We start from the raw sequence: 16,687 nt of genomic DNA on the forward strand, positions 1-16,687 counted from the left end.
TCACGAAAGAGACAGGAAGCTCCTCCTTGGTGCGTTGCACACCTGCATTGCTCATGGCGGCCGGAACCTGCAGACGACCCGGCAGGAATCCTCCGATGGGGGGACTCTGAAGCAGGGGGTCCACACGGCGCAGAAAGTCGTTGTCCAAGAAGTGGAACCGCCCGGCGGCATGGTCCCTGGCTCGCTAATCTTCATGCTCTGCGGGCGGGCCCTTCGTTCAAGCTCGCTCCGTGAGAGACGCCTCGTTCGGGTCGAGTGCTGGTTGGTTGGTCCCCGACGATCCAGCGAGGTGGGATTTCCCGCGGAAGAACCCGTTTCTCTGGACACTTGCTTACTTACCAAGCCAATCATTTATACACACACACCCTGTCGGATCGGGGGACGACAACCGCTGTTTTATGTTGTCCTACACGCGGTATATGTTCTCACCGAAACGCAGCCGTGTTGTGTTTACTTGCGTGCTTCATCACCACCGCCCCTCATGCTCCCGGACCGTGTTCTTGTCCACGGCGTAAACAGCCATATTCTCACGGTACACACTGGCAAGCCGCCACCTGGAACTGGCGGCGTCCAGGAACCCGTCCATATCAGCAGCCGCAGCGCGAAGGCTCTCATCCCCAGTCTCGGCCGCGAACCAGTGAAAGGTCGCCGCGCTCTCGTACATGGCGTCCAGGACAAACGGGCCCAGGAGGCCGAGCACATGCATGCTCGCCGTGTCGTCGCTGTCGTCGTCATCTTCCTGGTCCTGGTCTTCGGCACCCTGATCGGCACTGTGGCGCCGGCGGACAAGCGCGAGCACGTCCATGGCGACAGAGTGCAGGTGCCGACTTGTCGCTTGCGTGACGGCCGTAGCCCAGATCTGGAGGTCGATCTCCTCAGTGGTCTTTGCGCGCGGGTCTGGAATGTAACCCGGGGCCGCTGACATCTTTTCCGGGCAAGTGCAGCGATCCAGGACAAGGAAGAGCGCCGATCTGGCCAGAGCGCCAGAGGCCAGCAGATGGATCCTGGTCTCCAGTGTGCAGCCGCCTCCCTGGCGATCTACGGCCGATGCGAAGCTTTGCAGCTCATCCGCTAGGGCCATGACCTCAGTAGGGCTGGGGACCGTAGGCTTTGCTCGTGCCGAGCGGATGGCCCGGTTGAGATACACGGAAGCTTGGCACAGCCGTGCGAAGCCTGGTTGTGGTGTTTCGTGCGGCGTGTCGGTCGGGTAGCCGAATGCTTTGCTAGCATCGCCGAGGTCCTGCGTATCTTGAACGTCAGCGTAATGCATGCTCCGTAGGTTGTTTTCTTGGCCTGCTACAGACAGCCAACCCGAGGCACGGTGGACGTACCCAGACATCATCATCTACGGGCAGCCTGGGCTCGGTTTCTGATTCTGAAAGCATTGGACGTCTTCGGCCGCCCACGACGACGAGCTTGTCTAGGACAGAGATGGCCCACCAGACTCTTCTCCTTTCCTCCGACTCTGTCCAAGTTGTCTGCCGCAAAGAATACATCGTTAGCGTTACGAAGGGACACAAAAAACCACGGGACCCGGGCTGACAGTAGGAAGGGAATGCACCAACGCACAAGTTGGCCCAACAGAGAAAACTCGCCAGGAGCAAGGCCGAGGATGTCGGCGTACCGGGCGCACGCCCCCACGGTCATCCAGGCTGCGGGATAGATGGCCTGGCCATATTCGAACACCGCGATCAGGACCATGGCCTGCAGGACGAGCAGCGAGACACAGCCCTCGGCCTCCAGCTGGGCCAGGAAGTCCTTGGCGGCACGATAGAGTGTCAGGTCCTGGTGGTCAGCGAGAGGATTCGTGACCACGCGCATGGCCAGGAAGAGCATGGCCAGATCCGGGCCGGGGCTGCGGACAGGCAGGCCCATGTCCAGCCGCTTCTTGGACACGATAGGGAGCCATTTGTGGATTGTGGCGAAGTAGCTGCGGGACGCGTCAATGATGCAGTTATCCTGGCTGAGGAGCGCCAGGACGGGCTGTGTGTATATGGATGTGCAGCTCGTCGTTAGTTGTCGCGATCAATGTCCAGTCAAGGTATGCTCTCGCGGAGGTGGCTCGAGGGCAACTCACTGCAGGGATGGAGCCGGAAGGAGCCGGGAGCCGGGCGTGGGACCAAATATAGCAGTCTAGATCGACGAAGAGGGCGGCTGGGAATGCAGTGTCGCCGTGGTTGGGGCTGGCTGGAGGAGGGATCGGCTGAACGAGGTCGGCCGAGCTGGGGGCTAGGGAAGAAGAGCAGTCGTTGCCGGGGGTCGACAGGGCGGCCAAGGTGGTGCTCGGCGGGGGAGTGAAGCCCGGGAGGATGTTCTCGAGGGCGGCGAGGCGTGCCTGGACGTCTGCCCACTCGCCGGGAGTTGGGAGAGGCCCGGCCTCGATGCCGTAGAGGCAGGACCGGCTGGTGCGGCGGCACAGGCTGCACTCGGGCAGCACCTTGTCGCACCGGCGCTTGAGCTGCTTGCAGGCGAGACACGCCTGGGCACTGCGCGGCGTCATGGCTGGCCTGGTTCAAAGCTCACGAAGCTGGTTACCCGTCGTCCGCCACCGAGGAGGCCATGGAGCTGGCCGTCGCGCCCGCATTTCCCCAAAGTTAAAATCCCACCCGCGCCTGCTCTAAAGCTGCTGATAGGGCCATCGACGCCCAGGCGGAGCACCTTATCGGACTAATCACACGCCAGGTCCTCATGCCTTCACCATCTGTGCTGTTGTTGCTTTCCAAATCGGCAAAGATTCAAGCAGGCTTATTAGGCACCAGTTCTGGCTCCTTGGTAAGCACAAACGAGAGTGAAATTTGGATGAAAAACCGCAGTTCGACCAGGTAATACAAAAGGTCCAACCCGTAGTACGTACCAAACAAAAGAATGCCGCCCCCGACATATTATTTTTGACGAGACCGCCTGCACCTCCAAGCGCGCCAGCATGAAATCGTCTCAACCCAACCTGGGATGCACCCTACACCCTCAAACAATCCTGACATGGTTGCATCAACGCCGCCACTAACTGTGAGCAGAAGCGAAACATCCAGCGCGAAGGCACTTTTGGACCTGGGCGTTGCCTGTAAAAAAGAGGACTGCAGCACCAGTCGAGACGCCGCGAGTTCTCCTCTGGAGAAACACCCGGGAGAGCATGTCGGCCGCCATGTCCCTGCGCAAGATCTGCCGGACCGCAGCGCGGACAACCATGCCTACAGGCCCAGGCTGCATCATGGCTTTGACTGCCTGGAAGCTGGCTGGCGACTCGAGCATCTCGCCCAGCTCTTGCAGATCATTGCTGTCAGAAAGAGTGTCCATCACGATCTTGTGGAAGCTGCCTGGTTCGAGCGTCTTCATCAGGGTGGCCATCATGTTGCCATGGCCCATCTGTTCGTCTACCTTTGTGCGCACGCCCGGCGACACGGGGCCGGCAGCCTGCGCCATCATCGCGGCCGGCACGTTGTCGGCCGCAATGATTTTCCCCATGGCGTCCATCGTCGGGGCGTCGAAGTTCATAAGCTTGCCCACGTGTGTCACGAAGCCCTGGTCCATCATTGTCTTGCCAAAGACCGTGCCGAAATTGGCATGGGGGTCCATCATCGCGCGCAGGGCCGACCGGACCTGCGAGTCGGCCGCCACCGCGGTCATGCCCTTGGACCACTGCGCACCGTGCGGGTAGCCAGCGGCCACGCTCGTCATCAGGTGGGTGATGGACGGCCGACCAAACTGGCTGAGGAGGAAGGCGCCGATGTCCTGGTCCGGGCCCAGCACGGCCTTGAGCGCCTCGATGACTTTCGGCTCCTTGAAAATGGCAGCCACAAGCTTCCAGCCGTCCATATCAGAGAATACCGCGTCGATGGTCTTCCCAATACGCCCGTCGGCTGCTGCGTAGGCGACACTGTCGACAAACTGGTCGTTTTGGAGCAGCGCAAACAGCTTGCCCACGAAGGGTTTATTAGTGAGTGAAGAAACTTGCCCGGCCCTGTTATCTGGCGATCTGATGAAGGCCAGGAAATCATCGGCCAGCTTGGGGTCTTGGGCCATCCGGACGAACTGGGTGCCGATGTCAGCGCCGCCCCCTATCTGCTGGAGGGCATCAGCCACAACACTAGTTTGGGCGGGAAACGATATCAGCATATTTTGTCTGCAAGGTCTGGTATCTTCAAAGCCCAGGGTTGGGGTTTTCTCACTTAGAATTCGGCGATGTTTCTCTTCGGCGCAGCGAGTCATGGTAGAAGCTGTCGGAGCCAATATCTTGGGACTCTGAGTGTGCGGCTGTGTGGAATTGTCAATGAATGGGGACTGCGAGTTATATGTACGGCCATGCAGAGCGTGACTCGATGTATGGGCGGGGTTCTGTGATTACTCACAATATATCTCGGGGTTCTTTCTCTCGAAGAACGCTGCGAGACTGTATCAGTGCTGTGTGCGACGAGCCAGGCGGGTGTAACTTACTGCCAATCCTTCCGAGAAAGGAAAATCCTGTGATGGACGAAATGCCACAAGTGGCAGCGACAACAATGGAGAACTTCATCTTGCCTGGCAGTGAGGATACGCCTTTTGGGAGATGTCTCGCATGGGTTGGAGCGGTTGTGTGGGCAATGGGACAATCCCTGAGATATAAGAGCAAATGAGATCTCCCCGGGGAGACTAGCAACTGCTTCCAGCGGTCTCACGATAGCCATAAGCTCCCTCAGCTGAAACGTGAGCTTGCGCACGCAGGCTTTTCCACCCAAGTCCATAAGACGGGTTGACGCCTAGTGCGGAGCTGACCCCATGGCTGAAGCAATTCTGCGTATCTAGCCACTACTTTAACCTCTGCCATGTCCAGCTAAGCAGATCGTGCTTATGCGGTATCGAGCTCTCAAGTCGAGCTTCTCAAGCGTTCCAGTGCCGCAAGAGGCCGCCGTGGGTTGACTTCGAACGTGGGCAGAGTTTCGCCGGTGCCTGGAACCAGATATGGTAGCGAATAGCAGAGCTCCCGGAAGCTCCAGTGGCTTCCCCAGCTGAGCATGGAGCTGCATTGGCTGGGATGTATGAGCCGCTTACCAGGGTTGGTCAGTTTTGTCTCCGATGCCAGGTTCTGCACGAGCTGGGCAACCACAAAGTGGCCGGCCAGTCATGGAGAATGTCTGATATTGCCACGAAGCTCTACGCTTATGCAGCCTCCAAGGCTCAAACAGCCCCCTCCCTTTGTATAGATGGTCGAGACCCAGATCGTGGTAAGCTGAGGCGTGGAGATTCGTCCGGCACAAAAGCTTAAGGACTCTAGCTCGAGCTTAGCAGCACGAGATTGAGTTTGGCCATGCCTTGTGCTGTGAATGCGCGCTGTGATCGCGCTGCGTCAGAAATCCCATGTTTCGAGGGCTAATCGCATTGTCAGAGAGGCTGAGTACAGCGGTCCAGATACGTTGGACTCCTGTCCGCGCCATATGGCACCTATCCTTGCTTCAGTGTGCTTGGCCCACCCTGCATACATAAAGCAGGGTGGGGATGGTTCAGCCGTCGACAATATTTGTGCAGGAGTATAATGCACACTGGTGTACTTTTGTGAACTGCACAATTCGTATCATTTCCCGCGGATGTCGGATCTCTGGCTTGTGTTCAGGAGGCTGTCCTTGAGAAATGCCTGTCCAGGTATGAGCAAAGCTGAAGCGGAACCAAGCCCGCCCAGTCATTTCCCTGCCCCCAAAAATAATTGCCCTGGCCGCTTCCAGAGCGGGAATCGCGGCCGCGGCCCCCACTCCCTCCACAACGGCCTCGACCACCGCCTGTCTGTCCGCAGCCCAAACCCGCCATGCTTGTCTTCCTTTGCCGCTCTCTGAACAAGCCGCAGACAAATAACAGCATGCTAGCCAAGAAGTGGTGGAAAAGAAATAAGCCCTGTCCAGGCACCTATGCGGCCAAAACGAGACCGCCTGGCCAAGCCAAGCCATGTAGCGTTGATTACATGAAGAACGCAGTGTCTTGACTTGGAAGACTGGAAGCGCGAGTACCTGGGGCAGAGACGCCTGTGGACCCCACCGGGGCACTCCTGGCCGTGCCCCCCAAAAGAAGAATCACGACTAGCGGCCATGGTAATCATGGCCCCAAAAAAAAGATCGCCTCTTGGTGGTAATATCCTCTTGGGAGAGGATGCACCGGGAATTGAGCCCGATGCGGGGGTCGAACCCGCAACCTTGAGATTGAAGAGTTCTTAAGAGTCTCACGCTCTACCGATTGAGCTAACCGGGCAGTCTTTGTCAGAACTGCTTGTTGATTGGAAGCGATCTTATTTGTGTTCATGTAGCTGCATCATTCTCTGGCCTCGTGGACCTGCCATCTACTTGTTTGTGTTGTCCGCATTCCCATGCCCCAAGTCTTCACGTCCCGCTTGATCTCGACTGATGTGCTGTCTCAACCCTGTTGCCCTCGCAGTATGCTTGAATATGCTCAGAGTACCCTCATTCTGCCCTGGTGGCGAAATGCAGCACCTTGTCAGTCGTTAGAGTGCAGACACATTGGTGCAAGTTGGTCAGCATCTACGTATTGTCACATGCGCAACAAATGTGATGCTGGACGACCACCCTAGAAAAGAAACACTCCTGTGCCACCCGTCAATTCCCGTCTTGGAACAACGGACGAGAGATCTCTGCTTCCTAAATCCGTGCTGGCTTGTTGGGGCATGACCTTGTATTGTGTGAGACGAGTGCGCCAGCCCTTCAAGCGCCCTCGGACTTAATACGACCGCGCTGTGGTGTGATCGCCCTGCCTAGCGGAAATCGCGGCCGCACACGGAAGAGTGCAGCACTCAGCTCCACGCACCAGCTCCGCCCATCACCAAAGTCTAAGTAGACATGCTTCTCAGTGTCGCCTAGGGATAATTATAAAAGGCACGATGCCGGCTTCATATTTTCAGTCTTCAGCACCAGTGCCAGCATTCAACCCTATCATCCCCCATCCCACTTCAAAGCTCCCACATTCCCCGCCGCCATCATGAGTCTTGGCATTCGCTGTAGCACCCTCTGGCCTAACAAGCCGGTCCTGACGGAGGCTAATCTGCCCGACCAATCTGGAAAGGTGCATCATCTCCTGTCCGCCACCCCCCTCTACGGGTGCCAATACTCTAATGCTGACCCCGAGCACAGGTCTTCATCGTAACTGGCGCAACCAGCGGAATCGGCAAGTATCTCACGGACATCCTATACCAGCACAACGCAAAGGTCTACCTTGCGGCCCGCTCCGAGTCAAAAACCAGCGAGGTTATCAAGGAGATGCAGACAGCACATCCGACTTCCCGCGGCACCCTCCGCTTCCTCAACCTCCAGCTCGACGATCTCTCCACCATCAAGAAGTCGGCCGACGACTTCCTCACCCAGGAAGACCGCCTCGATGTGCTGTGGAACAATGCCGGTGTCATGATCCCTCCCTCCGGGTCCGTCACGAAGCAGGGCCACGAGCTCCAGTACGGTGTCAACAACCTCGGCCACTTTCTCTTCACGCTCTTCCTCCAACCCACCCTGGAGAAAACCGCCAGGTCTGCGACCAAGGACTCTGTCCGCATTATCTGGGTGTCGTCCAGCGCCGCGGATGCTGCCCCCAAGCCCGCGATCGACTTCAGCAACATGGACTACCATCGCGAGGAAGGCGCCTGGCAAAAATACGGGCGCAGCAAGGCGGCCAGCGCGATCCACGCCGCCGAATTTGCCCGCAGGACTCAGGAGGCTGGCATCATTAATCTGGTGCGTAGAATCGAGTCTCTCCCTAACGGATTGACCCAGGCTGGTCGGTCGTTCTGTCTCATGGCTCAATGCTAACCAAGCAACACATACTAGGCTCTCAACCCTGGCAACTTCATGACGAACCTGCAGCAGAACATGTCCAAGATGGAAGCCACCATGTTTGTAAGTCTTTCCACACACTACCCCCCAGAACAGAGACTAAAATACTGTTGGGCTTAGAAACTCCTCACTTCCGATACCATCAAGGGTGCATACACGGAGCTGTTTGCCGGTTTGAGTGACACAATAACAATGAAGAATAACGCCGGTTGGGGTAAGTTGTCCTCTTGCCAGACTGTTGGCCCTCCGCATAAGAGGAAGAGAAGAGGGAAAAAGAAGCTAATGTCTATCCGCTGCGTGCCTTTCGAATATAGTGTCACCGTTTGGCAAGGTTGAGCCAGTCCGCAAGGACCTCGTGGAACCCGAGATTGGCCAGAAGTTCTGGGAATGGAGCATGCAGCAAGTCAAGCCGTTCATGTAAACCCCTGGCATTAGAATTTAGGCCATACCTTTCCTTGGTTGAGAAATAATTAGACTACAATCACATTTGGCTTCATTTGTGTTCCATAAATAAACAATATCCTTGGAGAGATGTGTATATTGCTAAGCTGAGACGCTCGTAAACAAGCTGGGTCATGGGATATTATCATGGTCCCAGAGACTAGCGACATATCATACATTGATGTCCTTCTGCAAACGACTTTCAACTTTAGCCTGCAAACGGTCCAGACGTAATCTGAGACTGGCGAACTGGGCGCTGATTTCGGAAGATGCAGAAGAGCTGTCACTCATCGAATCTTCCCGGCAATTCTCCTGCCATTGTCCAATATATCTCGCAATTTGGGGCTTCAGCGTCTGCGTGGCCCAGATGTGAACATTTTCCAGGATTGCCTGCAACGCAAGGATGTCCCATACGTTCGTCATGTCGCCTGTCCAGATACCAACCATTTCCTAGACGATAGTGGAGCGTTGTTAGATCCGTTTTCAAGACCAAAGTGCACCGAAAATGCCGATTACTCACAAATGCATCCCCAGCAACGGAGCCCTCTGACCCTTCATCCTCAGTTTCGACATCATCGATTTGGTTATCCTCTGGAACCAGGTATGTGATCCAGACCGTGACATGAGGTCCAATTGCGGTGATAGACACCACAGGTGGGACGTGCTCGGAGTTGGCTCCTGGCTCGGCGTAGCGCGCCGCTGCTTGCATAATCATGACAGCTGCGGAACTAGCACTGGCTGTTTGGCAGTGACACTCTGTTTCCTTCTTCTGCTCTTTCTTTTTCAGCTCGCACACAAGCCACGGAAAGCAAATCATCTCATTGCTGCGATAGAAGTCTCCCTTCGATCCATAGCCCCTTTTTGCAGGCTTGATGACTGGACAGGAGAATAGCCCATGGCTGGCGAGTTCCTTGAGCACATCGATGGAGAAGTTTTCGACGAGATCACCATGGGGATAGTCCGGTGTCGTTTTCACCTCACAATCTGGTTCGCGCATCTTCGTTGTTGATGTGTTGTGAATGCGAAAATAACAGGCATAGTCTGGCCTTGGCATCGAGAGCTCTCTGCGATGTCGGGATCGGTATCCTCCGCCCCTGTGGAATAAGTGCCAGTCGCGCTCGCCCTCCCTATACTTTGTATTAGTTTCCGGCACCCACCATTCTACTCAAGCATCATGGGGCTTACCTACATTTCAAACGAATCCGAATAAAGTTTCCTCAGGCGTGTGCTGGCAGCATTGCACCGTGTCAGGGCGTGTAGAGTGGCCGGGCTTTTGTGATGATGTGAGATCCACGTACTGTCTTGAATCCTCTCGCTGGATTTTGCATCTGTCAAATAAAGGTTTGAAGAAGAACGCGCCAAAGAAGTCATTCCACTTCTTCTCCGATCCACCTTTGGCTATGATCTCCTCGGCCTCCAGCCTGATACGATCCGCAGAAAAAGCGCTTTCCTCGACATTTGTTCGCTCGCGCTTGCCGAGTCTTTGCCAAAGCTTGGTGCGCGTATAGGCTTCACAATCATCTTCTGAGTCCAAGCGGAAGCGTGACTGGATGGTATCGTTTTGATCACAGATTATTCCGGCCAGATTTTCGATATGCTCGGGAGCAGAAGCATCCTCGATGGTGCTGTGGATGGAAATGCCGTTCTCGGCCAGAGCTTCCAGGCTGTGACCCATCGTCCTTGGGTCCCTGGTCTAATGAGCCAGGTTCTGAGTAGCCGAATATCGGTCGAATTGATGGACGAACACCTGCAGGTACTAGTGTGTTGATTGGGAGAACGAGAGATGCTGGATTATCGCCTGTGGCAGCCAACAATTTGTCCTCGATTGTCCTTTAAAAGACACGACTCTGCAGTTGTGCCAAAGGTGATACGCATCTCCTGCAGGTTCCAGCCGAATTTGGAAGGTGGTCCGGCGTGCTGGGAGGAAGTTGTAAACAGCCAGGGGTTGTTCCGCTGTTGTCAAGGCCCTGTCCGCATCACTGGGATGTAGGGATCTACACGGCTCAACAAGATTAAATTTTTTTGGTACTTTGACATTTGTCCTTCCACACCTACACAAACTCTTGGACATCCTTCATTGATTGCGATATGCTGCTTTGATGGCAGACCAACACGGTCTGTGGACCTGCAATTTCGACCTGCAGCTTCAACTTCGGCGAGAGCCGAGGGAACAGCCATCGAGATGTCTTGGGAAACGGAAAAGGGGGGAGCGGCATGACCCCCAGAGACAAATAATCAGCTCTGCATACTATTATATCCCTTGCATTCTGTGCATCGGATTTGCAGGGAACGGCAAAGCGCAGAGAACCAACTGCATCGGCGTGCATCCCTTTTCGCTATTTGTTCTCCACTTTCACCCATGTCCCCTGCGAGATGCGCCTCCTCCTGTGCCGTCCTTATTTCCTGCGTGATCCACGAACCCGGTACTGAGTGTGCCTGAGTAAGAGAGGAACGCGTGTCGAGGTCATTTAGCAGTCGCGTCTGACTTTTGTGGAAATTAAGGATGTGATTCGCATCCCTGACCGAATCGAAACGGACGGCGTTCCCGGCCCTTGATCACCTTTTCTCCGACCTGTCCAGCCTCTATCCCGCGTGTCCCCAGCAGAAATCAAACAACCCAGTCTGTCAAGTCTAATTCGTTATCGGAGCCAGCGCCGACATACAGCTGCCCCAGAGTCTGCTCTACCTCGGCCTTTCCGACCGTGTGAGGCGCCTCAAGGACGGCGCGCAACGACGCGTGGTTGATGATCTCAATGAATATCGGCCACGGGAGTACCTCTGCCGGCTTTTCAAGCCCCGACGTCGGGGCAATCTTATCCTCAACGAATCGGCACAGAACGTGAAGGAATAACCCCAAAGAGTATCTAGACCCCGCCGTGCTCGCGAGTTGCTGCTGTAACAGGAGATACTCGTCTGACCCCTGTAGCAGCCCAAGACTGTACTTGCTCATCAAGGAGCTATCCTCGATCTTTGACAAGGGCACACATAGCTCTGGGGACCTTCCATTGTACTTGAGCTCGTTGTCGCCAAGCATCTCGTAGTGTTCCTGTGGCTTGTTCGTTTTCTTCCAGATAAGCTCGTGCAGGATGGACCCCGAGGTGGCTTTACTCGAGCGCACGACCTCTTCTATCAGCAGGTATAAGAGCCTCTTCCACACAGCAGACTGAAGTGCCTCAGCCGAGACGAGCTGAGCTTCTCCTTGCCTCAAGCCCGTCATCTCGGTGTTATTACTGCCGCCCATGAGTGTGACCGCGCGGAGCATGACCATGAACCCGGCAAGTGGATATCTGAGAAGCCCGGTGCTCGCCTGCGTGCTTGGCCCACCGGAGCCTGCCCCATTGGCGTTGTGTCTATCAGCCGCAGCAGAGAGGTCAAGGAATGCCCGATTCAGCGCGGTCGCGATGGGTAGTGGCTGCATGACAGCCTGCCCAGGAGTAGCTCCATGTTGCTGCTGCTGCTGCTGCGGCGGCGGCGGCGGAGTAGCAAATGCAGTCGACAGACTCGGCACGACGCTCAAGGACGTCAGCAGCTCCGCCGCCAACCACCGCAGCGCGTCCGGGCGGCCCACGAGCGGAAGCCTGTTACTATCATCAGGGTGCTTGAAGGTACCAGCTCCCACGCTGCCACTGCCGTTCTGAGGAACACCAGCGAATCCGGGGTCCCCAAGCACGACAGCCAACAGCACCATCACCGCATCCCCCGCGGCGAACCTCCGCTCGAGCGCAACATCCAAGGCCTCGTCGTATACCTCCCTCCTTGTCCTGCTGCTGCCGCCGCCGCCAAGGGTGTGGCCCAGTTGCACGAGCGGCAGCGAAGACAGCACCGTCTCGCCAGTGATGGTGGAGTGCTTGGTCTGCACGGCCAGCGCGGCACATGCCTCGCAGCACATGTGCTGCGAGGCGGACAGTATGCCCCTGGTCTCTGCGAAACCGCCCATCGCGAGCGGGAAGAGGAGTTTCGCGCGCTGGTCTGGCCGGGGGAAGTTGCTCGTCTTCATGGAAGGCGGTGTCGTTGCTGGTGGTGTGGTCGGTGTAGCGGTGGAGGACGAGGCTGGGGAACACAGGAGCAGGTGGAGCTGGTTACTGGAGGATGCGCAGACTGCACATGTACCCTTCAGCGCACCATCAGTATCGGGGGAAGGACTGGAAGATGGTGAAGGTCCTGGTTTGGTCTCTGGCTTTGGTGGTCCTGGCTCCATCGCGGCTGGGCGGTATGGTAGCTGGCTTGACACGGAGTGACGTGGCATCATGGAAGACGCCATGATACCGCCGAGGGGATTCATCCTAGCGCTGAACCGGCCCTGGGGAGTCCTTGCGGGCGAGCCGGGAGTACTCGCTGCGGTGTTGGTCATGCCGTTGGTCTTGCTTGCCGTCGACATAGCGGGCAGGTATGACCCCGTGGAGTTGAGCGCGGCGGCGTTGTGGATGGCAACGTTGGACCGCGCCGTCGCTCGCTGGATGAGCTCGTCGCGCTCTCTGGTCTGCCTGGCATACTCGGCCGCCGCATCTGTCGTGCTGGCGCTCCCCATCTCGTGGAGTTTCGCCAGTCTAGCCTGTAGAGTCGCGTCAGGCTTCACACCTCCCTGCAGACACTTGATGATTTGAATGTACAACGCTCTTGCAGAGACCACGTGGCTGGACTGTGGTGCCATGGCATTCATACCGGTGGTGGTGGAGGGCATCTGCTGCTGCTGCACCCACCCCTGGAACTGCGCGGTCTGGTTCCTCGTCTGCGCCGTCATGACCAGGCTCGCGAGGTTGTCCTCGTTGGCAAAGATGCGCGAGACCTGCTCGGCGCGGAGGCGGTTGTTGTAGAGGTCGTCGAGGTTGACGACCTCCGAGTCCTGCAGGACAATCTCGTGCTCGGACAGCTGCCTGCTGCTGCCCGGCTTGCGCACGGCGAGGTCGGCAAAGTCTGACCACCGGAACATGGGCAGCGTGGAGAAGTCGGTGGTGTTGTCAAACACGGGCTGCGGCTGGCCCCTGAGGACGCTGGCGAAGAGCCCCTTGGCTTGCAATACCCGCAGCTGTCCGGTGGTGGTGTCGCAGTACAGGAACAGACAGTCTGGCACGATGGCGAAGACGCTCACGCCGACGGAAATGTCACAAGTGTTCATGCCGCCGCCGCCGCCGCCAGGGCCCCTGCTGCCGTTGCTTGCCCTGCCAAAGATGACGGCTACGCAGGTGTTGCCGTGCAGCCGTGCCTGTGCGATCTGCTGGGCGAAGCTGACGCGGGTGCGCGAGTCGATCAAGCCGTCGGTCATGAGGAACCACAGTGACGAAGAGGCAATGGTCTGCCGATGGATAAAGCTGTGGAGGAGTACCCGCGGATCGGTGCCTCCTCGTGACCGCAGCGTATGGGTGCCCTCGAGCGGCAGAATGGGTGATGCCACGTTATCCCAGGGCAAAATACGCGCTCGGGGTTGGGCGTCGGCGGAAAGATGGAACGAGACTTGCTCAACAAACTCCCGTTCCCGTTGGATGGTCAGGCCGCTGGTGCTGCCCGAGATGTCGACGGCAAAGGCAACAGTGGCATCACGGAATGGGATCACATCATTCTCTTTCTTCTCTTCAGGGGTAGTAGAGGCTATCTGCTCGGGAGGTGTAGTAGCCAGCCCTGAGGTGCTTGGTGACAACGGAGATGAAGCTGGGGATTGGGAAATTGCATGGTGGCCTGGCCGCGGTGGCGGCGCAGGATCATGTTGCTGAAGGAGAAATTTAGAGACCATGGCTGGACAATGGAGAATGATTGGGCATCAATAACCCCCCTTGAACGGTGGCGATCTGAAAGATGAGTTCTGTGATGCGGAAGTGAAATGAACGAGAGCAGAGGTCTTTCCTGACGAGGACAGGGTGGCTGCTTTATAGAACATAGGTGCCTCAAGGTGGGCAGTGCTGCCTGGGGCAAGGTTCGCATAAGGCTGAATAGCGCAGTGTATTGACGTGGATCCGTACTGGGGATTGACTGGGCTGCAGTCAAATGCTAGGGAGCCCACAAACCCGGCTATAATTAGCCAATACATGCTTACCTAAGGCAGGGAATATTCACGGAGGAAAGACCCCTCGCGTTTTAGAGAGGGCTTCACGAAAACGAGGTCCTGGGAGTTTAAGAATTGGTAATGCATTTTCTATACGTTGGTGTCACCCCTGGGCAGACCAGCCTCAGCTGCACTTCCACTTCGTCGACCAGAAGGCGGCTGATGGCGGGACGACCTGTCGCAGGGATCTGGCAAATTGAAGTCCGCGAGGAGCCTTGGAATACTTGTTGACGCAGTCGTTGCAGTAGTGCTTTGCATACAGCTTTCTGCGTTAGAGACCCGCGACGGGACCTCAATGGCGGCGTCAGGCAACCATACTTCGCCCTAGTGTTGCAACGTGCAGCAGGGAATAGCCTATGGGATACCTCGGAACACCTCGTCGGGCCTTTGGAACTCCTCGGGGGCAGATGAATGGCGCTTCTGGACACGCCTCACACCGTCATTAGGTTTTTGCTGACTGTAGGCTACGATGTGGGCATGCATCCTCACCAAGACGCTCTGCGGCCATTGTTTTGCCAGGCGGCATACAATTACAGTTTACGCACGGTGTGTCTTGCCTCGGCTCGGCTGCCAGCGCTAATATCTCCACCACATGCCCCGAGAGGCCGGCGCCCTTGTTGCCTCCAACATCTATGCACTCTCTGCTCGTCACAAAGAAAGGCACCCAAACACAATCCTACATTCAGCTGTCGCACCTCCGTCAATATGCCCTCGTGGTCTGCTCTGCTGGTTCGGCTCTACATCATCTGGATCCGCCGCTCCAAGGCGCCTTACTCGAACGCCGACAAGACCCGCGCCCTCCTGGCGTCGCTGTATCTGCAGCCCGAGCCGTATGCCCCGCCAAGGTTGGCCAGCGATGTCGTGGTCGAGCGTGTCGATGTGTCCGAGTGGCCGCTATACCGCGTCGCCCTCGCGCGTCCATCCGCCGCAGACCTGAGCAAGACCACGTCTCCTGCCAATCCACGGCCTGCAATGCTCTACCTCCACGGCGGCGCCTGGATCCGCGAGGCTGCCCCCGCTCATTGGAAGTTCGTCGCGCAGGTCGCCCGCGAGACGGGGCTGGACGTGCTGGTTCCCGTGTACCCGCTGCTGCCACGGCCGACAGCGACAGCACGCCAGATCGTGGACGGGCTGATCAGGATCGTGCGCCTCACCGAGCAACCCGTCGTGAGCATCGCGGGCGACTCGGCTGGTGGCTGCCTTGCTTTGGGGCTTGCACAGGAGCTGCGAAAAGCGGCCCCGGAGCTCGCGGCGCGAGTGCGGTCCCTCGTCCTTATGTCGCCTCTGCTGGACTGCGCCTTGTCACATCCAGAGTGCCTGCGGCTCGACAAGCACGACCCGTGGCTAGGGATCGAGGGCCTGCGGGTGCTGATCCCGTACTGGACGGGCGGGCTGCCGACGACACACCCCCTGCCGAGCCCGCTGTTTGGCGAGATTGATCAGCTGCCTCCGGTGCTGCTGCTGTGTGGCACCGACGACATCCTGTGTTCTGACGCGCGGCGGCTGAGTGCGCGGTTCCAGGGCCAAGACGGGAGCGAGGGTGTGCCGGGGAGCTTTGAGGGCAAGGACTTTACGTATGTCGAGCAGCCCGGGATGGTGCACGTGTATCCGCTGCTGCCACACTGGGAGGGCTCGCAGGCGAGGGAGCTGATCATGGCGTTTGTGTTGAAGCATCTTGACTAGGCTGGGGGATGCCTGGGTGGGTGGTTGTGGGACATGGAAGGCCTGCTGCTCAGGGCCATTGACGACATGTCTGGTGGTTTCTGCTGGTGATGGTTTTTGATGTTGCGTTTTGGATGAGATGAGGATCTGGACTGGCAGGGCGCTTGGCTTGGCAGATAGATGATGAGGGTGCGGTGCTGCTTACGCTTACATAAGTCCAGGCACCTGTGCTTATAGCACAAGCCAGAATGGATTGTTTGCTAGATCCCCGCTCGATGGCAGCAGGCTGGGTCTTGACATGTTGAGACCAGGGCCCATGCAATCAGCCAGGCCAAAGTGACCTTAAAGTAGCAAACCTGCTGTTGCCTTGCGCGAGACCATTGCTCGCACGGGGGACGACCACAGCGAGCGACCGGCCAATCTGGAGGGACGCAGCAGCGGGTGTGGCGCAGACCCATACGACACGAGCTGCCTGGCAAGGCACACACACCCACCAACTTGGTACGTGCCTTGGGAGGAACAGGCACCCAGGCACAAACAGACACATACAAACACACAAACGCACACAATCACGCGCACAACAGTCACCCGCGAATCATCCACGCAGCGACATCCTTGGGCCAGGCTCGCATTGCGGCGCGCGGAGCCTCCCATCCTCTCCTGTCCCCTCCTCAGCCATCAGCAATCTGACTCATCCCCGCCCCCGGCCTAACACTGACCCGCACCCGCCGCCGTGCCGGTCTGGCTCCGC

At 57.5% G+C, this 16,687-nt stretch overlaps 6 protein-coding genes and 1 non-coding gene across 7 annotated transcripts; 2 read left to right on the forward strand and 5 right to left on the reverse strand.

Moving 5' to 3' along the window:
* Positions 1 to 466: 466 nt before the first annotated feature.
* Positions 467 to 2,500, reverse strand: B0I36DRAFT_353508 (fungal-specific transcription factor domain-containing protein; the record flags this gene model as incomplete). Its single annotated transcript, XM_046157216.1, has 4 exons — positions 467 to 1,240; positions 1,332 to 1,478; positions 1,570 to 1,983; positions 2,078 to 2,500. 4 exons carry the CDS (start codon positions 2,498 to 2,500, stop codon positions 467 to 469), a joined length of 1,758 nt encoding a protein of 585 aa, XP_046006964.1.
* A 3,626-nt stretch (positions 2,501 to 6,126) lies between these two features.
* Positions 6,127 to 6,210, reverse strand: B0I36DRAFT_t175. The gene has a single exon. It is a non-coding gene; the product is annotated as a tRNA-Lys (tRNA).
* Positions 6,211 to 6,951: 741 nt separating this feature from the next.
* Positions 6,952 to 8,272, forward strand: B0I36DRAFT_296199 (uncharacterized protein; the record flags this gene model as incomplete). The annotated part of the gene is made up of 5 exons (XM_046151887.1): positions 6,952 to 7,035; positions 7,104 to 7,697; positions 7,791 to 7,859; positions 7,917 to 8,010; positions 8,111 to 8,272. 5 exons carry the CDS (start codon positions 6,952 to 6,954, stop codon positions 8,215 to 8,217), a joined length of 948 nt encoding a protein of 315 aa, XP_046006965.1. The 3' UTR covers positions 8,218 to 8,272.
* A 136-nt stretch (positions 8,273 to 8,408) lies between these two features.
* B0I36DRAFT_367249 (uncharacterized protein) lies at positions 8,409 to 9,912 on the reverse strand (the record flags this gene model as incomplete). The annotated part of the gene is made up of 4 exons (XM_046159422.1): positions 8,409 to 8,687; positions 8,758 to 9,364; positions 9,427 to 9,465; positions 9,536 to 9,912. 4 exons carry the CDS (start codon positions 9,910 to 9,912, stop codon positions 8,409 to 8,411), a joined length of 1,302 nt encoding a protein of 433 aa, XP_046006966.1.
* Positions 9,913 to 10,412: 500 nt separating this feature from the next.
* Positions 10,413 to 11,814, reverse strand: B0I36DRAFT_333151 (uncharacterized protein). The gene has a single exon (XM_046155181.1). The coding sequence runs from the start codon at positions 11,653 to 11,655 to the stop codon at positions 10,846 to 10,848; it is 810 nt and encodes a 269-aa protein (XP_046006967.1). The 5' UTR covers positions 11,656 to 11,814; the 3' UTR covers positions 10,413 to 10,845.
* A 531-nt stretch (positions 11,815 to 12,345) lies between these two features.
* B0I36DRAFT_333153 (uncharacterized protein) lies at positions 12,346 to 12,862 on the reverse strand (the record flags this gene model as incomplete). The annotated part of the gene is made up of 1 exon (XM_046155182.1): positions 12,346 to 12,862. A coding segment is annotated over exon 1 (415 nt), but the record flags the coding sequence as incomplete, so codon positions are not given.
* Positions 12,863 to 14,678: 1,816 nt separating this feature from the next.
* B0I36DRAFT_333155 (Alpha/Beta hydrolase protein) lies at positions 14,679 to 16,214 on the forward strand. Its single transcript, XM_046155183.1, has one exon. It carries the CDS (start codon positions 14,686 to 14,688, stop codon positions 15,955 to 15,957), a length of 1,272 nt encoding a protein of 423 aa, XP_046006969.1. The 5' UTR covers positions 14,679 to 14,685; the 3' UTR covers positions 15,958 to 16,214.
* Positions 16,215 to 16,687: the final 473 nt, after the last annotated feature.

The sequence above is a fragment of the Microdochium trichocladiopsis genome (genome assembly GCF_020744255.1).
Source record: "Microdochium trichocladiopsis strain MPI-CAGE-CH-0230 chromosome Unknown B0I36scaffold_10, whole genome shotgun sequence".
Taxonomy (NCBI): domain Eukaryota; kingdom Fungi; phylum Ascomycota; class Sordariomycetes; order Xylariales; family Microdochiaceae; genus Microdochium; species Microdochium trichocladiopsis.